At 38.6% G+C, this 25764-nt stretch overlaps 1 protein-coding gene across 5 annotated transcripts; it reads right to left on the bottom strand.

Moving 5' to 3' along the window:
• Window positions 1–734: 734 nt before the first annotated feature.
• EMB3111 (Tetratricopeptide repeat (TPR)-like superfamily protein) lies at window positions 735–24899 on the bottom strand. 5 transcript variants are annotated; one of them, XM_088855756.1, is made up of 5 exons: window positions 24361–24899; window positions 22303–23188; window positions 1480–2630; window positions 1098–1373; window positions 735–972 (listed from the first exon to the last, which is right to left on the bottom strand). In XM_088855756.1, the coding sequence occupies exons 2-3, from the start codon at window positions 23051–23053 to the stop codon at window positions 1642–1644; spliced, it is 1740 nt and encodes a 579-aa protein (XP_088711882.1). In that variant the 5' UTR covers window positions 23054–23188; window positions 24361–24899; the 3' UTR covers window positions 735–972; window positions 1098–1373; window positions 1480–1641. The 5 variants fall into 5 exon arrangements, with proteins under 5 accessions (XP_088711882.1, XP_006852835.2, XP_088711884.1 ...); XM_006852773.4 differs by having other exon boundaries at window positions 1115–1373; XM_088855758.1 differs by lacking the exon at window positions 22303–23188.
• Between the last annotated feature and the right edge of the window lie 865 nt (window positions 24900–25764).

The following is a 25764-nucleotide window of genomic DNA, read 5'->3' as shown; positions in this document are numbered from 1 at the left end:
TACCTTTTCCAATTTTTGGAGAAGAGAGTAATTTTTTTATTTTGAGAAGAGAAGTAAGGTTCGAGAGTCTTTAGAAAGGGAGTCTCCATAATAGCAGTCATTAATTCTAGATAAAGAAAATGCATCCTTTTTTAATTGTTGGGAGAGAGAGTACATCCTTTTATTTTACAGAGAGAATTTGTCTTTAAGGAGTATGTTTATTATAGTTGTACTTCATTTTTTTAGTGAGAGAAAACCTTTACTAATTAGAAGAGAGAGATTACGGTTCTTAAAAAGGCTTTTTTAAGACATTGTTTCATGGACTGCATTTCTACATTTGCTGTCCCCAAGGTATAAATAATCCATATTAAAGATAGATGCAAATAGGTAATCCATCTAAAAATAATTGAAACTAATGATCCAAATGTTTTATTAATAGAATTATTATTTTCAATTTTAAAATTTATTTATTTTTTCATATTCATGATATTACATGTCCTTAAAAATTAAGTCCAAAAATCCATCTCAAAAATAGATTTTTAAGAGGTGACTCATTTCTACATGGACCCGTAGCAACCGTGTCCTAACATTAATATTGTTTTCTTATACAACACATGACCTGGCATTAATCTACTTTTCTAAACAAACAGAAACAATAAGAGGAAGATAGAGCTTTTCCCCCACGCCCCCCTTCCCCCTTCTTTCTGGGCATATTTCTGGAGAATGTAAAATAACGATTGAAGCAAAACAAAAGATTGATCAGAGGACAAATGCAAACAAATTATACACCCTCATCAAACTAGTTCAACATATTATTCAGTAATATATTCAACGGATCAGATAAAAGAGGAATAGAAACTAGAACCCCTGTCCATCATTCTACGCTCCTTTGAATAGCAGGAGTTCACTCATCAGGTTCTAAGGCAACACCTTCCTTGAACATTTAGTGGTCCACACAGGACAATTTTTGCAAACCTTTTATCTTCCTTCAACCTGCAAATACAAAAGACAAGTTCATAACACGAGCTCAATCATAAGAACTTGATTTTGAAGAAAGTTTGTAAGACAAGTTAAATCATATGAATATGAACTTGAATTCAAGGCACAGAAAATGCAACTTGTAATGGCATGTTACCCAAGCACCGCCCTGCTAAGAAACTGCTGACATCGAATAAGATATTGGCACCAATTCCCCATTTAACCCAGCCAGTTGAGATCTTTTGTCATTTTGTCATGAATGACCAGCTAGCAGCATCCTAGGAGCAATGAGTGGAGAAACAGAGGAAGCCCTATTGATTAAAATCTCTCTCTCTCTCTCTCTCTCTCACATGTAAGCATTATCCGTCCCTCCCTCCTCAGCAACATTTCTCTCTTGGCAACAACAAATATGCATCCTACATGAACAATAAAACATTAAGAGTTGCTTTTGTAGCCAAGCTTGATGTTTTGCAACTAGGTCAAGCGAATTGAGATAACAGGGAAGGAAGTGGTAACACCCACATGAAATTTGCCCAAGTTTCCATCAAGCTTAGCTTGGAAGTTTTGCCACAATTTACAGCTCATGAAATTGACAGTGGACACTTCCTCATCCTAGCCTTTTGATGCTAATGGTCATTCGGCATCCTTCAGCATTGGCTCTCATGACATGAAGACAACTTCATATCAGTAAGCAACCTTGTAGCCATTATCAAAGAGAGCACTGCATAAATTATGATCTATAAGAAGCCCCTTATGATAACCAGTACAAGCTAACTTTTTCTGTTGCTTCCTAAATATTTCTGCTTCATGAGACCTTCCAGCTCCTTCCAAGCCCATCCCTAAAACTTCAAATGTTCCCGAGGAAGCGCTGATCCCATGCCTTATCATACTCGAGTAAAGCTCAAGAGCTTTATCAAGAAAACCAGATTTTATTTGGGCATCCATTAGAGCAGTATAAGTGACATTATTCTGCTCACCAGGTAAAGAATAAAAAATCCTTTCACAAAAAGAAGGCATACCAATGGACCCAAGTCTTAAAATCAAAATTGATACAAGATAAGTTCCAAAAAGGACACCCATTTTGCCCATTTCTTCAACAATCTCCACAACCTTTTCATGCAAACCATGTCTCATGAAGAACCCAATTAAATTAATATATGCAGCTCTTTCAAGATTTAAGCCTGCCTTTCTACCATATTCAAAAGCAACCCATGCACCAGACGAGCTAAAATTAGCACAAAATTCCCTGATAATGGTGGCAATAAGTGTAGCATCCAACTGGACATTCTTCTCCATGATTCCCTCTAGTAATCTTTCTACTGCAACAAAGTTTCTTTGCGCCAAAAGATTGATGAGAATATCTCTGTCTATATGAGGATGAATGTTAAATGAATTTGCCTCCTCAATGGATCCTTCCAAAGAGAAATGAGGATTGACTTCTCGGAGGAGATTCTCACTTTTGCCAGCCATGTTCAGAGCTGCTAGGGCTTTCAGATAAATGGGTCGCCGGAGAATTAGAGAGTTTTCCTTCATGTAAAGAAGAGTTTGGGACAAAACTGGTATTTTACCAGCTTCAGAGCATTTCTGAACCAGAATGGTGCAAGCCACCCTATCGGGTTGGATCCCCACTTCCTGCATTTTGGTTAGGATATCAAATGCTGCCTTGAAGTTACCTGCAATTAATAAAAACCCATAAAGCAATAAGTGCCCCCTGCTTTATTAAGCTATGTTCCATTTATGTGAATGAGGAAGATTGTCCATCTTGCATACTACACATTCAGCAGACTTTTTGGCTTTGTATTTTCCTTTTTTTTTTTTGGGAGGGGGGACTTTATGACCTTGTAATTGTTGCAGCTAAGGAGCTCACTAACTAAGAAAAGCTCCATATCTATATATAGGAGCATTCAAGAACCAAGTTTTATTACTTCTGAGTAACAGGATGTTATTATATTACCAGGTTGGCCAAATACAATCATTCAGATAATCAGTAATAATCTTCAATAAAGATCCATAGATCTCCTACATGGTCAAGTTATAAGCATGAATACAACATTTATTGAAGATATATGATTAAAAATCAAAATATGCAAAAGTATATTCACATATAACTTTGATTGGATAATATCTTTTCATAACTTCCTCAGAAAATAAATAACTAAGAAAAATAAAATATTAACTCAAGATACTAACTGCATAAGAAATGCTCTGGTGACTTAGGTACAACATGGAGAACTTTACGACTCCAACATTTTCAGAAGATTCCTTTAATTGATCAAATGGCCCAATAACTCAAGAGGACCCCTGGCACCTCAAGTATACCAGGAAAGTGTTGATCTCGGTATTTAAAACTCAGTACGGAACCAGCCAAACTCGTTCGATTTCTATATCTTATTGTTATTTTTGCACAGACTTGGCTGAGTCTATACAAGTGGATCGGATATTGGACCCTGCCAAGTCCTGAGTCTGAGGCGTTCTTAAAACATAGGTTGATCTTCTTCTTTTGATTGCTGCCTACCAAATTTTACATACTAGTCAGAAGAACTATTGGCGCGCTTGCAAAACGATAGTGTACATAAATAATGACTAAGACTTCAAACACCCCAGTCCCAAAGGTATACAGTCTACTTTAACCACTTCATTACTCTCGCTAATTGTAATCCTCCCAAGGCAGAATCTTTTTACCCCATCCACACATTGCAAATGATTCAAGGCCTCCATGAAATCCTAAGAAGATACACTCCTAAGCTCTGAAGTTGAGGGGTTTTGCACATAACTTGACATCATCAGCTTGGAATCGACATGAGCTCCCAGCTGAAGTTACATGGTTATATCAGACCTATAATCCTCACCAATGACTTAGAAAGATCAACACATATTGAAAACAACACTTCAGTTATGTATGATTTGTGAGCTAATCATTAGGGTGCAGAGGACATGCATAGACAAAAAATTGAACATTGTAACAAGATGGTACTAGCTTCCCTCCAGACTAAGATAATGCCTCTCAACATCTCTAACTATAAAACCTAGTAGCCATAGTACTTTATTATGTTTTTAGCTTTTTCACTTTCAATCTTTCTCATAAATCTATTAATCTATTTCAGCACATAGGGTTCCTTTGTTGATCAAATGGCTTAACTACCAATGGGGACCTTCATGCCTCAAGTATATGAAGATATGGTCAATCTTTGTTGTACGACAGATGAATACCAAATTTTGCATGCCACATGAGAAAGAAGACAACCTAAGGACATACTTGGAAAAATAATATTGTAGATAAATCATGAAAATATTTAAATATGCGAGCTTCTCAAAGAATGAGAAATGCACACATCTTCTATTACCTTGCCCTCCTTTCATCTTTCAATTTTATTAACTTTTTTAAATATCATATTCAAATGAAACTCGAGGAGCGTTTGCTTCATTGGATGCATCTCTAAAAGATATAAACATAATTTTAAAAAATATAATGACCAAAATGCCCCAAACATTTCGGGGTTATTTTGGTTATTTTTGTCATTTGATTATTTTTTATATATTTTCTATAGGCGCAGATGGGTCAGAAGTGTGGATAACCAAAATTTTAGCTCAATCCGATGCACAAGAAAAAAATCAGGTACATTGAAATAGTCAAACATGCTCTCAAAACTGACTCATTTTAAAAACTCCAGGTTTGGAAGCTTCCAGATTTAATCAAACACAGGTTTCCATAATCCACTAGAATTCAAGACAGTTCATCAAACATAGTATTTTTAGACCTAGATATCAAAACTTCCAATTTCCAGACTCCAGAACCTCAATTCTCCAGCTTCCAGTTGTCAAATTGGCCCCAAATGTTTTATTCTAACAACACATATCAAATGGTTTTCTTTATTTATTTTTTTTTAAAAAATCTACAATGACTTTCCTCTAATTGTAACCCCGATACGATGGAATCCTTTTACACGTTTACACATTACAAAAGATTCAAGGTCTTTGTTGATTTTTAACATCTCTATAACGATGTTTTGATTTTTTCATGGCTAGCAGTAACGTCTCTCCTCCCCTCATCTCCCTCCCCACTTCATCTGGTTCTAACCTCGCTAACCTATACAAATCCTCCGTGGTCGGTGTCTTCCACCCCCAGCGTAATGACCACAAAAGCGTAGAAAGATGGGCCAAGGTTAGCTGGAAGGAACCACAGCTCAAGCGTAGGCCTCTTTCCAATGGGGGCTACCTGTTTTCATTTCCCTCCGTCGCAGTAGTTGTATCCATCCTTCAATGTCCATCCCTGAGCTCCTTCAAGGGAGCTTCCCTACACCTCTCCAAATGGACTGAAGATTTGGGAGCCTTCCGCAAGCAAAAAACTTGGATTACAGCTTCTGATATTCCCCTTCATTACTGGCGTCAGGATTTCAAACCCATCAGCAATGCTTGTGGCTCCTTTGTAGCAGTTCACTGGAAGTCGATGGAGAACCTTCTGCTTGGGTCCCTTCTACTCATTGTTGACATTCTCGATCCCCAGTACATCTAGAAGTGGCTGGACACTTCTTTCAAATTTTCAGTTCCTGGTCAACGGCATCTCCTTCCTCGCCTCACTGCCGATGGGGCTCTCTCAGAGTGCCTTTTCTCACAAAGAGTCTTTCGTTCATCCTCCCGACACTTCAGACCATTGGACCCTCGTCTCCAGAAGACGTAAAACCAGTCGTTTAAAAAACAGATCGGTGCTCTTGATCGGGCACCCCAAAAGCCCATCCGGATCGGTGAACTGGCGATCCGGATCGGGAATCAACCCGAATCGATCGGATTCAGCCTTAAAAAAAATCCAAAAAATTTATTAAAATTCATTATAAAATCCAATAAGAAATGGGGGTACTCCATTAAGAACTTTCATTTTTTTGCATCAATATGCGAATATTGAGATGTTCTTTCCCTATATGAACTATTGTTAACCATTAAATTTGCATCACACAAAAGGAGAAGCATAGAATTATCATGGATGAAGTATATTATCATACATGAACTACAATAAAGCATACAATTAGTAAAATACGACCTAATAATAAAATGAAAGACGTCTTTCTTTATCTTGGTCACACTAGTGTCATTGATTGAATTCGCATGACAATTCATTGACTCGAACTAGGAATGAATCATCCAAATTAGTGAGCACCTGAGATTAATTCACAGTTTTAATTAACAAATTGTTTTAAAATTAATTAGTCAAAGAAAACTTAAAATTTTACAATATGTATTTGCATTAAATAATTGACAATAAAGTTGAACAATACAAGTTATTTTCACATGATAATTATAAATTGACAATCAATTGAAAATAATTCACAATGTTATGATATTAAAAATATTACGTAATGAAATTGAAATTATGTAATGAAATTGAAACTGTTGTTTATATTTTATAATTATTTTACTATACATATAAGAACGAATCTAAAATGTCTCATAATATCATCAAATTTAAAAAATCTTATTTACAACTATAAGAAATATAATACATTACATAATTTATAATGTAAATAAATAAATAAATAAAATACATGACTTGGTTATCAATATATAACTATTAACTATAATATTATAGTAAACGTGATTATAAAATTATTAGAAAATGCTTCCATATCATATGATTAAAATTGAAAATAAAACCACCAATTAATTCTAATGTTGTGATATTATACAAATTCAAAAAAACTTTACCCCAAAAATATGAAAAATAAAGATGTCAAAATTCACAAAATAAAAAAAAATCCTATCGGCAATATGCACAATAGCTACAAAAAAAATAAAAATAAAAATAAAATATTGTAATAAAACCTATCGAAAAAACCATTTTACTAATAAATAACAAAAAAATTTATATGGCCGTTTTTTAATTTGGCACGTTAAGTAATTTATTTAATTAAAAAATATGTTCACGAGGCCCGACTCGTTAATTTGGAAACATGACACGCTCATTAATATGCCACACTAAATTCATAAATTAGAGGACATGCTCATTTAATATGGAATGCTTCAAAAGCATGCTCATTTAATTGACACGCATGCAATTTTAATATGGCACGCATGCTTCAAAAGCATGCTTTAAATGGCACCAAAAGCGCAGACGCTGGATGCTAAGGCAGTTGACTAGCCCGCTCAAAAGAGACAAAAATTAGTCCCACATCGACAATTTTCGAAAGGCTAAGTTAGTATAAAATGTAGGTTACCATCCTAATAAGCGTGAGGTTGACGTGTGGAAGAGCCTCGACTCATGAGCTTGCGAGCGTAAGCGTACGTTTATACGCAGCTCATATTCTAATGAGCTCCAACAATTGACGTCATCAATTCCTAAACGACATCATAAATTCGATTCTTGGACAAAACCGGTGACCCGTGACGTCAACTCGACGGTTCACTGTAGCGACTCGATTGATCATTATAGCGACTCGACAGTTCTTCTCTATAATAAGGCGACTTTGCGTATTTCAGTAGAATCGACATGGTGTGACCGATTCCCCTATCAACTCGGGCGAGTCTGTTGCGACTCGTCGTTTTTTAAAACACTATGTAAAACTAGCAGCAACCACAGACCTCAGCCCTTTAGATGCCCACGGAAAGGACACCTCTCAACACCATCTCAACCTATCTTACTTCCTCAGGCTCCTCATCCACCTCAGCCAGCCTCCCTACCCCACTTTTAAGCCCACCTCTGCCACCACCACCACCACCACCACCACCACCTCCTCCACCTCCACCCCAACCACCACCTCCACCCCCTCCTCCCCTATCCCTCTCCACTCCAACCGCCTCTCGCAATCTCAGCGTTGACCTTGACTGCCGCCATGCCATTCGGCAGTCCCCAGAGCTTTCAGGTCAGGCCGTAGACGACCCAGCTCGATCAGGCCACCCACTTCGTTCTGACAGTGCCCTAACAATGCCGCTCACCACTGATGATACATTGGCACAAACGACTGCTCAGGTACTTTCAGATGTACATCCCCCCCCCCATGTCCTCACATGACACCTGTAAGTCGCCGCCCCCCTTTCTTGACACCTACAACCCTCCTAACCCTAATTCCGAGGCAGACCACCCAAACCTCCCACCACCTTCCATCGATACATTAGAAGCAAATCCTCTTCGGCTCCCTACCAAACAAGCTCCACTTTCCCGGCCTGCCCTCACCATCTCCTAAGCCTCCCATCCCAACATCACCTATTGCACACCGCCACCTCACAGTGGCTCCACCATCATTGCCACCACAATATCCTGAGGTGGCTACGAGGGACCACTCCTTGTCCTACCTGGCCAAACCTATGGCTTCCTTTCTATCCCCCTTTCGTTAGGGACCTGCCCTGTCACCTCCTCTTTCTCCCCTTCTTATTGATTTAGATTCAGATAGGGAAGACGAACCACAGCAGCACAACCACTTTCCATCGGCTGTTCTGGACCCTGTTCGAGCATACGAATCACAGAAGCACGAACTCTCTCTCTCGGTTGTTTAGGAACCTGTTCAAGAGGAGACAACTATAGAACCAATGGACCCCAACCTATTACCTCGTACCTTGCTCCCGCTTGTCCTAGTGGGTCTCCCTGCTGACCCTCTAAGTGGAGACCCCATCATCATATCTGCCCCGATTGTTCATCCTTCTCCCATCCTCATGCTTATCCCAAACTTCAATCCTCCATCCCTTCTACTTGTTCCCCCAACCTTCATTGACCCTTTTGCTGCCCTACTTCCACCCAATTTCTCAACCCCTTTTTTCCCTTACCAACTTAGGCCTCCCCCTAACCCACCCACACCCCTCCTCCACCCTTCTCAACATGCCTTTTCTCCTACCTCTGTTTCTCAGGGCCTTCAATTGCCTCTCAACCCACCACTCACTCCCCCATTACCAACCCTGAGCCTGACCCATCTTCGATGTCTCCACCCTCACACTCATCTCGTTTCACCCCCACTTATGAAAAACTTGTTCATCCCCACCCCTTTCTCTCGTTAAACTAGTTATTACCTCGACAGGGGACCCTTTCGATCTCTCCACAAGCATTTTCAGACCCACCGAAGCAGACGGGCTTCAGTTTCCCTGCCCCATCCACCTTGGACTCAACAAGATCACCCCTATCAGTGGACACCATGGGGGATCCTCTCCCCCCCCCCCCCCCCCCCCAGTGGACTCGAACTATATCAATAGAATCGACGAGGGCCAAGGACAAATCTGAGACATCTTGAAAGTGATTCCCACAATATGGACCCGAAGGACCGTTTCAGAAATTCTTCAAGGCCAAGCTGCAGTCACGAGTTCAGGTAAGCAAGAAAGGCACCCGGGAGTTAGCCAATTTGGCTTGTACTATCAACTATGATAGACCTTCTTCCTCCAATCTTTCTCCTCTATCCTACCTAAAGTTCACCCCACAGGTCTTCTGGTCAGGTGGTCCCTCAGGACCTCTCCTCTTGCCTTCTCACCGAATGCTGATACTCTCATGGAATATCAAAGGGCTTGGGCTGCCACAAAAAAAGCAGGTAGTCAAGGACAATTGCTTTATGCTTAAACCCACCATTTTGGCTCTTACAGAGACAAAACTACTTGAACCTACTTTGATCCAGGTGTGACAAGTTTGGGGGTGCAGACCTCGTCAATGGGTCGCATTCCCAGCTGAAGGGGCATCGAGAGGAATATGGATCATTTGGGACCCCACTGCACACTCCCTATTGTCCCACCAAGCTTCCAAATTCTCTGTTACCATCCTACTCTCTAGGATCCCTAGTGGCCTGCCCTAGAAACTTTCCATGGTCTACGGACCCAATTCAAACATCGACCAACTTCTCTTGTGGGAAGAACTCAACCAGGTTGCCACTCTACCCAATCCCATCTGGTGTATAGGTGGGGATTTCAACGTTACGAGGTGGTCCCATGAGAGAAACACCTCAACTAGCATCACCCCGGCAATGTCAGCCTTCTCCAACTTCATCGCCTTGAGCCATCTGCTTGACCTTCCCTGTCAAGAAGCCCAATTACATGTTCCAGTCATTCATCCAACCCCACCCTCTCAAAGCTTGACCGATTCCTAATTTCTATAGACTGGGATTCTACTTTTCTTGGGACCCACACTTTGGCTCTCCCTAAACCCACCTCCGACCACTGTCCCATTCTTCCGGACTCCAAATCGGCAGAGTCTGAACCTAAACCATTCAGGTTCGAACTGGCTAGGTTAGAAGAACAGTCACTCTTAACCTACTTCCAGAATGATGCATCGCTCTGTCGAATATGGTTGATGGCTGGGCTGGCTTCAAACTTCAACGCAAGTTGCAATTATTGAAGCCTCACCTTCAATCTTGGAGTAAGGGTCTACCGGGGTTTTTAGGACCGCAAAAATCAGCTTCTCTGCAAGCCATACAAACTCTAGACTCGCTAGAAGAATCCAGAGCCCTCTCAATCCCTGAATCCACACTCACAGATGAACTGAAGCTCCAATACCAAGCCATCTTAAAGAAAGAGGAAATCTTCTGGTATCAAAGATCCAGGATTAAGCGGCTAAAGACCGGGGGCCTCAACACTGGATTCTTCCATAAGACCGCCAATTGCAAGCGCAGAGGCAATACAATCACACCTTCTGGTAGGTGAATACCATATGGTCCATCCTCCCGATATTGAGCAAGCCATCCTTGGCTATTTCCAAAATCTCTTCTCTGCACCCCCGGTCCCTCACCTCCCATGGGGGACATTGACTTCCTTGTTCTACCTCTAGACAAAGCAAACTGATTAGAGAGACCTTTCTCAGAACCTGAAATCTTAGCTGCCATTTTTTACCTAGACACTGGGCCCCTGGACCCAATGGCTACCCTATTGCACCGTTCAAACTCTTCTGGGGATCTTTTAGAGAGGACTTCCTCAAACTGTTTGAGGAATTCTACTCAAGGGGTATCAGCAATAGGGCCATGATTGCCACTTTCATCACACTTATTCCCAAAGTTGAAGGGGCAACCCAACTGAAAGATTTCCATCCCATAAGCTTGGTGAACTCCACCTACAAAATCCTAGCCAAAGTCCTAGCCTCTGGCCTTCAAGAGGTTCTCCCTTTAGTCATTTCAACTTCCCAAAGTGCTTTCATCAAGGATCGACAAATCCTAGATGGGGCCCTAGTGGCTCATGAGTGTATTCATTCAAGACATCTGGCAAAAGCCCTTGGAATTGTAGTAAGTAGGACTAGGAGAAGGCCTACGACCATGTAGACTGGGATATTCGTGAAGAATCTCAATCCAGGATGGGATTCGATTCCAAATGGAGAGGATGGATGAGAGCATGTTACTCACATCCTCATTTCTCCATCCTCATTAATGGTTTCCCCCAAAGCATACTTCCCCTCTAGCAGAGGTTTCAGGATCCCTTTTCCCCCTTTCTATTTGCCATCGCGGCTGAGGTCTTCAGTCAAAAGTTAATTATTTTGATTGGGTTAACATTTTATTCTTACTGAGATTAGTATGCTCTGCGTCTGCCTAGCCGGTCTAGGATCTCTCGCATCAGAAAACATGGTAAGAATTGAAGGTTAATTTCAAATGTTTTCTGAAGTTTAGAATAACAGGAACCCTTTAAAGACTGAGTGTCGTGGTTAGGGATCATACTTTGTTAAACATAAAAGGAAAACTGGCCTTACCTTTTGTTTTCTCAAAATTACAGTCAAAATACTAAACTATTATTTTAATGGCAGAGGATACTATTTCTATTATTTTTGAGTCTCCTTCTACTAGTTCTAATTTTTGTCCTATGTTTTCAAAACAAGATCATTTATTTGAAATCACATATACTCCAGAAAGGTTTTCTGAAACTAAATCCCAACTGATCCTTATCATGTCTATGATAAATCCAGTTTGATTTCGACTAAAATAATCAAAAAACTGTGGAAAAAACACACCTTAAGCCATAAAAGAATTTGTCCAAGCCTCTTCTTTTGACCAACACCAAATACCAACCATACAATCTGAACAATACATCACCATAGCCCTACCTAATAGCCTATTCCCCCAATGGATCAAAGAAGGTTACACCCATGTCTACTTTGGTGCCATTAAACTTGCTCTTACTTTCCATGGAAGAAAAGGTATGGAGGCAGTATCCAGAATTGCTTTGTTAGATTCTAGATTTTTAGAATGTCAACATGCATGTATCGGAACTGTCCAAACCACCCTGAATGTCGGAACCATTTTCGTTACCTTTTTTTCAAATTTCAATATCCTAATTAAAGACCCTTTTCTAAGTTCAGCTTTCAAAGTCCAACTACAGATAACATGTACCAAGCAGATTGAAACAGCCACTGTAGCTACACTCTATTATCAAATGGTTTATAGATTACAGAATCATGCTTTTGATATGGTTACTCCTTTATCCCCAGAACAAGAAAACCAAGGCTTGTTTATAAAAATAGATAACAATTCCCAACCTGGCTGTCATAATATTCCTAGACAAATCTCTAGAGAGAGACTGTTGGAGTTAATTCCATCTACTTGGGTGACAAATTATGAGAATCTTCAAAACCAAGGAAGACCTCTGCAACAAACTAATTCCAGAATAACCAAAAATCCTGATGGAACTGTCAGAATAGATTTCCAAAATCAACAGTTACCTGGAAACGTAACCAGAGAAATATTTCCAACTCATTTCAAGGTTTATTGGAAAAGGTTCCTATATTAGCTTTTGATAAAACAGGAAGACCGATTTATGAAAGAATTACTGCTGATGGACACCAATGGTTTGATGTTTGCAATTGCATTTCATGTGTTACACCTGAAAAAACAATGGATGATTTCCCAAAACAAAAAAGGAAAAAGAAAAAATCATCACAACAATTACTTCATGAAAAATACTTGAATGGTGATCCCACTGTAGGACTACTTGGTGAATGTGCTAATAAATGGAATTATTATGTTAATTATGGTAGTTCCAAATCTGGTGTGAGTCCTCAGTTTTCGGATATCATCCCTTCAGGATGGGATGACCCAAAAGAAAGAGAGATTCCAAATCGTTTAATGTTTGACCCACAGAGTTCAAGTTATACTTCAAATTTTCCACCTTTACATGATTTTGAAAGACCCCAAGAAAATGAGAAACATGTTTGGAAAATCAAAAATCCTATTATGAGAGACGCTGCTGGAATGCAAAAAACTATTTCGCCAGCAGAAGCTAGTCTGAATTGGCAGGCTGAAAATGCCAAATCTCAAAACTTAACTCTGCTACGAATAGAGGAAAAACAAAATGCTATTTCTACTCAAGTTTAAGGATTAGTAAACTTGATTATCAGCTGAAGGAAAGAATTCAATTGTTGCATGAAGAATTGATGAATATTCTTTACACGGTCAAGGATATCAATGAAAAGTCATATTTGCTGATACAAAAAGGGCAAGAAAAAGCTTCTTTGGAAAAACAACTTCAAAGTTTGGAGAAAGACCTCTGGAAGTCCCAAAGCAGGATACCCGAACAACAAACCCAATTCCACCCCTTTTTGCCAATGCCTAAACCCCACACATATCCTACCCTGAGCAATCCAGACCCATTTCCTCCAACCATAACACTTTACCCTCCAACAGGTTTAAATCCTCCCAGGAATTACGGATTTAGACCTCTGAGAACATTTGAACAAGAAAGACAGCTTCTTGAACATTTGATGTTTCCCCAGTTAAGAAAACGACAAAGTCCAAATACTCCATCTTCGTCTTCTAACCCAATCCCAAATCCACAGCCAACTACGACACCAGTAGCTACCCAATCTCCTCCGGTAACTTCTCAGATGAAACAAGAATCCCAAATGATTCAGAATTCTGATTCAGATTCTGAAGTCATAACCTCTGAAGTGAGTACATCTTCTATTCCTACCCAAGTACCTATTCCTTTAGAAAACCACAACCATGTGAGTTCTTTTTTAAAGAATTTAACAGCCCCTGACGAGATTAACCTCCAAAATGAAGTTAATTCTACTGATGAATCTGAAAATATCACTGAAGAATTATCTTCTACTTCTTCTACCGATTCAGAATCTTTATTAATGATGAATCCTCCAGAACCACAGCCTGACCCAGACCCAAACATAGATATGGATGAAGACATTAGACCTCAAAACCTCCAAGAACCTCAACCCAATCCTACCCATGGTCAATCTTCGCAAAGCTTTACTATTGATGATATTCCACTATCCAAATGGAATGCTAGATTCAGAGAAATCCACGGTTGGATGTATGCTGAAATGCTCAATCCAGAAAACACATTATCCCATACAATTTCAAAAGTTATTGTTAGCTTACGGGGACGCCTTTTTTATTGGTACATAAGCCTTGGAGAATATAGACAACTCCAATTAAGAAATAGTGAGTCCATTCTCGAATTTCTTAACTATATGGTCTCTGAATTTTCAGGCCCAACAAGGCATGAGCAAATTACTGCAAGAGAAGAGTTTTTTCAGTTTAAATGTTGTTCTTTCAAAAGACATGACCTTGAAAAACATTTTTCTGAAATGAACAAGAGATATCACAAGATAGGTGGAATTGATGATGTCAATCTCAAACAAGTAAATCTGTGCCACCAACTCTCAGCAAAGAAGCCACTAAAACAATGGAGAATCAAGGACTAACGATACAAAACACCAGTTTTGGTGAGTTATATCAATATGTTCTCCATGCTTTAGAAAGACTGTGCAATCAAGTTGAGTTTGTTAAAGAAATATAAAAGAACAAACATTTATTAGGAAAATCTTGTGACAAACCTTATCTCAAAATCAAATGCAATTCTGAAAAAACATGCATTTGCCCAAAACCTCAGAAAGAAGACAAAAACTTCAAGCAGAGAAGACACAAAAAGAAATTTAAGAAATTTAAGTTTCTTCGGAGATCAAGATTTCACGATTTCAGGCATAAGAAAGGAAATAGATGTTATGTTTGCGGCCAACAGGGACATTTTGCAAAAAATTGTCCAAACCAACGGAAAAAGAAGAAGATTATTAATCTTCTTTCTCAGCTCATGAATGAAGAAATAGATGATGATCTCGAGTCGGTGTTTTCATTACATGATGAACATTCTTCAGACACATTGTTGTCAATTGCATATTATGAAGAACATGAAGTAAATGAAATATGCAAAACTGAGAACTCAGAGATATTGTCACCACAAGAAAAAAAGACAGATATAGCCAGTCTGCCTCTTCAACCTTCCCCAGTTGCCCTGGTTCAAATCTAACCTGAACACTATGCTACCCCACTATCCATTAATGCCTTTTTTGATACAGGTGCCTCTGCTAATATTTTAAAACCTGGTTTGCTACCAAAAAAATTTTGGGAACCATGCCACCACACCTTTAGAGCTGCTAATGGAGAAAAATTTTCCATAAACCAAATAGGTAAACCTGTTTTGATCAAACTTTTCCCGAAACTAGTCATACAACACAAGCTGTTAGGATTTGATGTTCTACAAAGATCTTTTACTTGGATTTGATGTTCTACATCAGGTAAAACTTCAATGGACCTCCAAAGGATTACACTACAAAACTCTTACCTCGCCTAGGATTGCATCCCTTGACCAAACACACAGTTTAGAAACAATTAAACAAAAAATATTGACAAACTGTTGTGCCAATTCCCACAGTGAGTTTCTCAAAAAATGTACAAATCCTCCTTGGAGAAACCAGAATTTTTATGTCAAATTACCCTTCAAAAAGAATGAGGACATAAATCCCACAAAAGCTTCGCACAGAGGACTGAATCCTGATCTTTTAGTTCAAGCTCAACTGGAAGTTCAAAGTTTGTTAAAGGAACAGTTGATGGAACCCACAATTTCTCCTTGGGTATGTGAAGCCTTTTATGTAAATAAAAGAGCGGAACAAATATGAGGTAAACTTAGATTAGTCATCAATTATCAACCTTTGAATAATTTTTTGGCTGATGACAAATTCCCTCTGCCAAATCAAACAGCTATGTTTTCTTAGATTTCAAATGCACATATTTTCTCTAAATTTGATTTGAAATCAGGTTTTTGGCAAATAGGAATTCATCCGGATGACCGTCCAAAAACAGCCTTTTGCTTGCCCAATTATCATTTTCAGTGGACAGTCATGCCATTTGGTTTAAAAAATGCTCCTACTTATTTTCAAAAAGTTTTAAGTCACATTTTTTAGCCAATTTCAAATCAGCCACTAATCTACATCGATGACATATTACTTTTCTCTTTGGATTTACAGAGTCATATCACCTTACTTGATAAGTTCTATTCCCTCTGTTGTAAATTTGGAATCATGCTCTCAAAGAAAAAATGTGTTTTTGCTACAACAGAAATTGATTTCCTTGGCATGCATTTTCAAAATGGCATGTACACACTCCAGCCCATGTAGCAAAACATTTACTAGAATTCCCAGATGTCCTTCATAGTGTAAAGCAAACTCAACAGTTTTTAGGTATTGTAAATTAAATGTCTCCTTTCATTCCGAAACTCTCTCTCTTCACTAGTCCTCTCTCTTTACTTTTGAAGAAGATGTACCACCATGGTCTAACACGCAGACTGAGTGTGTTCTTAAGCTCAAAGATTTATCTCAAAATCCTCCCCATTTGAAAATTCCTTCTGATGGAACTAGAATTTTACAAACTGATGCTTTTGATGAATATTGGGCTTGTATTTTACTTGAAGAAAAAGAAAAGGAAAGAATGATTTGTGGATACAAAAGTGGAAAACTCAACGACTCTGAACAACATTGTCACTCTGCTTTTAAAGAAATCCTTACAGTAAAAAGAGGAATTGAAATTTTTCAATTTCATCTAATTGGTCATTCTTTTTTAGTTGAGATGGATATGTCAAGTTTTCCAAATATGCTCAAATTCGAAAACAAAATACTTCCAAATCCCCAACTTCTCAGATGGGCAAATTGGTTTTCTCAATGGAATTTTTCGGTCAAGCATATTCTTGGAAAAAACAATATTTTAGCTTATATGTTCTCCAAAAGAAAAAAGCAAGAAGAAAATTCTTTCCAGATTATCCCTTTCATGGGTCCTATTATCAAGATCACAGAAGATGAGCCAAGAGAAATTCCTGAAGAAATTTATGCAACAGCAAATGCATAAGGTTTTGGTAAGAAATCATGGAGAATGTTTTCAAGGAATTCGATGCCATCCTAATTATCCATTTTTATCTCTCTTCCAAACCAGACATTTTTATAATATGCCTAAAGAAGCTCTATGCTTTTTCTAGTACCTCACCCAAAACCACCATATTTGTTTCAATTTTCACGTCCGAAAATTATTGTCCTATTTAAGACATTGTCATTTCCGACAATGGAACTATATTATGTTCGCCCTAATCCTAGCGCCTTCAAATTCCTCTTGAAACATTATCATTATAATCCATGGACTGAATCTTTTGATTATTACCACAAACCCCATGTCATCATAGCTTTTCACCTAGAGTTGCATCCTTTGAATTTTCCTGAACAAACCTTCATTACCCAACAACCTCAAATCCAAACCATTGGATGGTATGATTCTAATCTCCTTAATTTCTGGATGTTCCAGACAGATCTATGGAAAGAGCTGAAAAATATCACGTTCTATATTAACAGAATCCAGCCAGAATGGATTCTATTGGATGTCTTTGCAAGAATTACAATATGGAACGACGAAACATCTCTCGGAGCAAAACTTCTTCACCAACTACACTTATGGCTAGCTGATCATCCACCTCCTCCAGAAGGACAGATCAACTCCAGCTCTAGTGACGATTCATATGTTGGACCTTCACATAGTCCCTCTAATCATTCTTCTCCTAGTTATGACTCTGACGGACTACCAGTGGATTATGACACGGATTGATCGTATCAAGATAAGGATGTTGTCACCATCACCAACATGGATCAAGATAAGGATGTTGTCACTGTACCCACTAGTGCTGTCACTTTACATTGTACCCACTGTACCCTACCCACATGGATTCACGTGGCCTTCCCTTCCAAATACCTAGGTCTACCACTCTGCGTAGGCAAACCAAAATTGAGATTGTGGTCTCACATCATAGACAAAGTGGACTGTTGACTTGCAGGATGGAAGGGTCACTTCCTTTCTCCGGGAGGAAGGTTAACTATGATCAAAGCCACTCTAGCTAACATCCCAGTCTACTAAATGTCTTTATTCCGCATGCCTGTGGCAAAGCTCCAGGATTGAACAGTTAATGAGAAGGTTTTTCTGGTCTAGTGATGGAGCCAACAACAAATTTCACTTGCTTGGGACAAACTTTGCCAATCTAGGCAAAGGGGAGGACTAGGGATCAAAAACCTTAGAACTCATAATTTAGCCCTCCTCGGTAAGTGGTGTTCGCACACGACAAACTTGAGGAATCAGCTGTGGATAAATATAATCAAGCACAAATACCATCTTTCCAATACACTGTGGCTACCAAACCGTAGGACCAACCAAAGATCTTCAGGCATTTGGAGGTCGATATGTTCAACCTTCAATGCCTTCAAGTCCTGAATTAGATTCCATCCGAGATCAAGGAACCATATTCTTTTCTGGCAAGACCTATGGTTAGGCCACACTCCTCTAAGGGACAAGTTCCCTGATCTTCCTTGATCTCTATTTTCTAACTCGAGATCAAGGGGCTACCATAGCATATGAAATGCTATCGACAGGGTCCTCTCACTCATGGAACCCAATATTCAGAAGAGCTCTTAGCGACCCGGAGATTGTGAGCTTCATAAACTTAGCGGCAGAACTACACGCCTACTGCTTCCTTTTACCCACAGGTACCTATCGTATGATTTGGGCACCTGCACCTTCTGGCCTATTCACCTTCTCCTCTTTCTATCGAAGCCTTTTTGGCACCTGTGGCCATAGCTGCTCAAGCCTGGGACTCCTTCGCCCCCCCAAAATCCAGATCCTCATGTGGCTAGCTCTCTCTTAGGGAGTCCTCAAAGTAGATCAATTGCAGAGAAGGAGTATTCCGATACTCAATCGATGCGTCATGTTTGTCAAGCAGCTGAGGAAACAAACAATCATCTATTGCTGCATTGTCCCTTTGCCTTCAATCTTTGGGGGCCAATCTTCAAGCTATTCAATGTTCAGTGAGTGCTACCGACAGAGGTAACATCCATTTGTTCAGCCATCAAACCCTATCCTTGGACAAAGGCGGGGATACTACTCTGGAAATCATCAGTGGCAGCTGCTCTATGGGCCCTATGGATCGAGCGCAACAACAGAACATTCTGGGGAGGGAAGTACTCCCCTTGGAACAAAGTTTTTGACAAGCTCAAGTCCACAATCACCTTCCGGGCAACCAACCATCGCAGCTTTAAAGGAATTCCAGCATCGGCTTTCAGCCACGATTGAAGCAATGTCCTCCAAGTCCATCAAGTGCGTCTATCCAGGACCACTAGGTGGAAGCCCCCTACAGTAGGAGAGCTCAAACAGAATTTCGATGGCTGCTCCATTAGGAACCGGGCCCGTCAAGTGTAGGAGCCATTCTTAGAGACCACCTCGACTCTACACTGCCACAGTTTGCAAACATATTGGCTATAACAACTCTATGGAAGCCAAAGCCGAAGCCCTCGTGCTTTTGGAAGGCTTAAAACTCATACAACCCACCTTCACTCTGTAGTGGTGGAAGGCGACTTCAAGAACACCATTTCTTAGGCTTAGAGACTTTCTTGCTCACCCCCCTGGTTCCTGGCACAAGTGTTTGACGAGATTCATCACCTTAGCAGGAATATGTCCGTCGTGTGGATGCATACATGGAAAGAAGGAAACCAAGAAGCTGATACGCTCGCCAAAGAAGCAGCTACGATGGCAGACAACTGACATTTTTTGGGTTTTCAGCTTTTTGGACTATTCTATTTTGTTGATCCTCGGATCGACCTATTTTATTAGGTTGCTACTCAGTTGTAACCTCTAAAAAAGGACTCGATCTGCCTTTTATTATGTCTTCCCTTGAGCATCCTTTTCTGCGGATTGCTAAGGTCTTTTGTACTCTTCTTTTCTCTCTATCAATTTAAGGTTAACATTATTCAAAAAAAAAGATTCAACGTCTTCGAGAACTATTGTTTCTTTTACCTTATAATTCTAGAGACAACAAAAAGTCCAAATGAAGAATCTCTCCCAAGATCTAAAGTCAAGGAATTTTTCACATATTTCACATGAATTTCACATACTTCACATGACAACCGAGAAGCAATATTAGTTCCATACTACAGTAGAAAAACAAAAACTTCACCAATTGTTAAAAATATCAAAACATCTAAAGAAAGAAACTTCCATTATTTATTTGTGATCTTATCACTTAAGTGGACATGATGTAAATAGATGAACATGATACCACAAACGTATTTTCCTCCCACTAGAAAGCTGGGATAATACCTCTCAACATCTTTAATTATGGGCCCAAGTAGCACTAGTACAATTCTTATTTTTTCCTTTTTTTCAATTGAATCCTCCACATTAGTCTATTTCATTGTACAACGATCTTTCTGGCACTAAATTTTTAACCAGTGTTCGATTGCATGAACTGGCCTGGCCAGGTCCGAGTAACCCGGAACCGCTCTAGGCAACCTACATCAACCGGGTAGGTCCCAACCGTGCAAAAAAGGGTTAAAATAATCTAAAACAAATCTCAAAAAATTCCAAAAAATATGAAAAATATGGTTAAAGTATAATTCAAAAAAATACATCCAAATGAGATTAAAAAAGTAGTGAAAAACTGGATTTTGATAAATCAATTTGTGCCCAGGGGTACTTTAGAAATAATCTAAAAAAAAAGGGGGCAAATGTTAAAAAAAAGTATTTATGGCCAAAATACTTCTTTTCCTAACAATAGAAAACATTAAAAAAAAACTGTTACAAACAAATTTATTATTTTTTTAGATTATTTATAAAAAAATTATATTTTTCAAGTTAAGGTGGTCAAGGCTGTTGATCTCACCCTAACTTGCCAAAACTGGCCACGGCCAATGTCCAGTTCCGAGAAACCAGACCAGGTTGCCGAACGTCGTTCTTAACACATGTTTCATTCTCCAGATGATTTCATGTCAATCTTTCATCTTCTTATTCCTGGCCATTGTAATCATACTCTCAACTCACCTTCTGTTGTCGTCTTAGTTTGTAGACAATATCTGCGATATAGCAAAAGTAGCTCACAGCTGGAAAAAGTCTCTAGATTTGCATATCAAGAGAAAACTCAGAAGTGTAAGTGAGGGTTTACAAATGATTCAATAGAGTACATTTTTCTGCACCTTTTTATGATCCAGAATGAGGCAATTATCTCAATAGGTTATCATCTGCTATTGAGGTGGACTTGGGAATATCATATGATAAATATACTTTTAGGGTTTTAATAAACCTAGAATCCATGTTGCGTAGGCATGGATATACATGTTGGACATGGAGGATTTTGGTTTTCTATAAACCTTAAAAAATAGTATTTGGCAACATATAGATTCAAAACTAATGATGCTTTCACTCACGTCCTTACTTTTATTCTATTTCCTGATATAAATAAAGAAAACCATGCCAAAACATGGTAGCAAACTGGGGACTTAGTTTTGTTCTATTTCCTAATATAAATAAAGTAAACCATGCCAAAAAATGACAAATACCATGAGACTTTATCATCATCAAGACTATGATTTCAAGGATTGGGATTATGTGCCAAGGGGTGAAGTGAAGCATTACTTTGTTCCATAGGTCAAATAATAATTCTATCACAATTATCCAAAAAAAAAACACTACCTCATACTGACAAGAGTTAACTATGAATATATTCTTTTTACAGATTTGTATTTGGTGGCTTGCTCTTTCTGTAATTCTATAATTGAACCCCTCATCTCTTGGTTTATATGCAACATAGGCAGAACTACACCTGATGAGCAAATTCGCAAATAAGAAAGGAAATAAAAAAGAAAAATCGATAACAATCTCTGTAGGTATTAGTACTGGTATGAGCACACATTTTAGACAAAGATGGCATGCATTAGAGCAGTTCTACATTGTGGTATCAAGATTAAACAAAGACGATTCTCTAATCATGAAGCATAAATAAAGTTAAGTTATGATTCCCTTACATTCTTTTGACAAAATTCACACCATCAGTGATGCCCAAGTACATGAAAAATATATGACAACAGTGTGAGATTCTTTGAAAGCACACGAAAAAAATCACAAAAACCAATGTAGAAGCCATAATCACAACCAAGATCATAGCTAGACTAACTACTTCTTGCTCTTGTTCTCTCCCCTCAAATCTCAACCAGAAATTTCATGTGACAATATCGTACGAATGAAGGTTTCATGAAACACAATCTAAAAGACTATATCCATGTAAAACAAAGAAAAGGGAAAAAAGATGATCACATCCACTAACCAGATCCAGCAAGATACTCAACCAAAACTGTGTAAGTGTAGCAGTTGGGGGAGCATCCTGCTTCAATCATCTCCCTATAGACTGCAGCAGCTTCTTTTGGCCTATTATGGTCGAAAAGGACCTTCATAAAGGCGGTATAAGAAACCACGGTGAGGGCCAATCCCTTATTTTTCATTTCCTTCCAAACATTCAATGACCCATCAATGTCCCCATCTTTCGAGAGCCAGTGGAGAACCGAAGTATAAGTAACCGTGTCTATCTTTATACCCTTCTCTTCCATCTGATTTAGCAGATATTTCATAGATGAGATCCTTCCAGCTTCTCCAAATATATCAAGCATTGTAGTATATGTGAACTGATCATGTTTAAAGCCCTTAAGATGTGAACACCAGTCAAAAAAGAGCCACGCTTTTTCCATTGGGGGATGGGATTTGAGCACTTGATTTATTGTAAAGGAATCCCATTTTATCGAAAGATTCTCCAATTGCTCACAAGCCAAAGCCCATGTAGAAAACCTTAAAATTCTGGATATATTCTCAATGACAGCTCTCATATAAACAACTGGTTTCTGATCCTCTGCCTTTTCATGTGATTTTGGTAATCTTTTTGGTAATCTTTGAGGCCTTTTCTTCCCCAATTTAATGAATTTTATTGGTTTGGATTGTCGAAGAGAATGGGTTTGGCATACCCATTTGATGGAACGATCAAAGAACCCAGTGAAGAAAATCGGGTGCCGAAGCATATTGATCATGATGGATTTCTCAACATATATGAGGAGAATTGCTGAAGCATATTGATCATGACGGATTTCTCAACATATATGAGGAGAATTGCTTGATAATTTAAACTTTGTACTACAATCATACTTCTGAAATGATCCAATTCTCTGCCAAACGAAAGAGTAACTGACATTTGAGTTCAGGCTTTGGGTTTCATGTAAGGCAAGCAATGTATCAATCAAAATATAAATATATACCAAACAGCATGCTCAAGTTAATAGCTAACTATTTCTGAATTTTCACTATCAGATCCCCCATTATAAATTGAAACCATAATGAATGTGTACATTGTGTTACACCTCATTAAACTATGAGTTGAGACGTAAAAACAATTTATATTTTTTTACACTTTGTCGAATTACAAGAAACCAACATTATATAAACAAAAAAACTACTTCATTATCTGCAAATTGGGTCAAGCATGCCAAAATCATAATCAAATTCACTATAGAAAACCATAGTCCATTCAATCATCATCATCCAAGTAAAAAAATTTCAAAAATTTTAATGGGGATAGTGTACTATAATCAAATTCACTATAGAATCCCCTGTTTTAGCTCAGATGAAATAAGCTCATGAAGATTATTATCCAATCCTCATAATGCATTCTTTCCCTGCATGACAATAATCCAATCCTCTCACGATAATGCATTATTTCCCTGTGTGACAATAATGCAGAAAATGTGAACAAAACGAAAGAAATTTGCCCTAGTGGTGACAAAACAAAAGAACTTCGCAACAAATGTGACAATAATGCATTCTTTCCCTGCGTGACAATAATACTTGCTGAGGTTGACCATTGTTTCAACATGCTTATTTTCATTCATATTTTTCTTGAAAATAATTTTCATTCATTTTTCACAATAAGCCAGAAAACAAATATATGCAGCACTTTGCCCTAGTTGGAAAAAAACCATTCATGGAGATCCTATTATTCTTTATCATCATAGCAAAACTTTCCACAGTTCAGAGCACAAATCGAAAAACTCAGAAACCAAGAAGATAAAGTACCCATTCTCTCATAGCATAGATGGTCTTTTCTATGAGAAACCATAGAAAAAAAATATTTGCATTGGTAACTAAAAAAATCAGCACTATCTAGAGGGAAAACCCAGGAAAATTACAAGAATAAAACCCATAACCTTGATGAAAAAGATGAGGTATTTTGTACGAGGGTTCCTATGAGGGAAATCCTACATTGTTTGGTGGAGGATCTTAACCCTATGTCGAAGAAAAACAAGCAAAAAAAAAAAAACCAGCCAGAAAAAAACAACCTTACCTTGTTGAAGAAGATGAAAGCTTGCAAATGGAGCCTCGCTTGAAGAAGATGAGGTACTTTGTTCAACACAATTTCTTCCGTAGAATTTAGCCACTCTGTTCGTTTTAAGCGAGAGGAGGTTTGGAGATTTGGATGGGCTTTCCTAATTTAATGCTCGTCTTATATGTACAGGGACAAAGAAACCTTGATGGCCTAGAGCCCTCTATATATGGGGAACGCAAAAGTGGTGGCATGCTTGCAGAGGCAAGAGAAAGAAGCATCACGTGGCTACCCCCTTCTCTTGCTCTCAAATCATCTCTCAAGGAGTGGTTCTCGTATGGGTTAGGGTTTGTCTGTGGATGTACCCTTCATAGACCTTGTTGTTACAGGCAAACCTTTGAAAGGTAAAACATTCATCTCCATCGCGTTCGCAGGGGTTTGCACAGCATCGATGCAGATCCTAGATGATCAAATTGAGTAAGGTCGACTATATCAAGTCCTCTTTTTCGAGTTTTGATCTTCCTTGCTGGGTTCGGATTCTCTTGTTTGTGTTTTGCGATATTAAGATTTTCAAGGCGGGCAAGGTAATTTGGGATTTTTTTAGGTATTTTGGAAATTTTTAGTATTTTGTATTTTCCATGGGCATTTTAAAGTTTAGGGAGGGTAGTTTGGGCATAACTAATTATTTCTCACTTTAGGTTAAGAGGAGGGGTGGCAATGGGCTTGGACCCTACGAGTATTCTCAACCGGGATATGGATCCAAGAATTAGACTCGGTAGGTCACATGCGAGTCCAAATGTTGAACCCGAACACTAATTGGGTAAAGGTCTGGGTTCGGGTCCAAAAACTTTGGGTCTGGTTAGGTCTAAGTCTGGATTTGTATCCCATATTATTTTTTCAAGCTGGGTTTGACCTGACCCAGCCCATATCCAAGCAGTTACTAGGTCAGAGAGGTGTGGCCTTCCTCTCACCAACTCCTATGTAGCGTTTGATAAGTTTCAGGATTCACCCTGTTAACTTTCCTAGATTCTAGGAAGCAGGTGAAAATTGATAGGGTGAACGCTCGAAACCTATTTAATAAATTGTGTTGCCGATAATTTCACATGTTTGGCAATGGGAAAGCTAGAAACTACCTGTAATACTGTTTATTATGTATTTCATTGATATGATGTGCGAAATGTAGGTTTTTAAAAATATTTTATAATTAAATAAAGTTTCTTCCATTCATCCAACATATTACCAAATTGAGAAAAATCCAGGGTTATTTTTTTAATAATAATACTAAATAAGAAAAAAAACTAAGCCTATTGAGTACAATACCAAAGAATGCATTGAAAATCAAATATTAGTCCACTAGAATCACTTCATTCTGACCCAAGGCAACAAAATAATAGCCAATACACAATCCCCTGGTATAAATAAGGA

The sequence above is a fragment of the Amborella trichopoda genome, chromosome 13 (assembly GCF_054954075.1).
Source record: "Amborella trichopoda isolate Santa Cruz 75 chromosome 13, AtrichopodaSantaCruz75HAP2 v2.0, whole genome shotgun sequence".
NCBI classification, from domain to species: Eukaryota; Viridiplantae; Streptophyta; class Magnoliopsida; order Amborellales; family Amborellaceae; genus Amborella; species Amborella trichopoda.
This window is presented reverse-complemented; position numbering and strand designations above follow the sequence as displayed.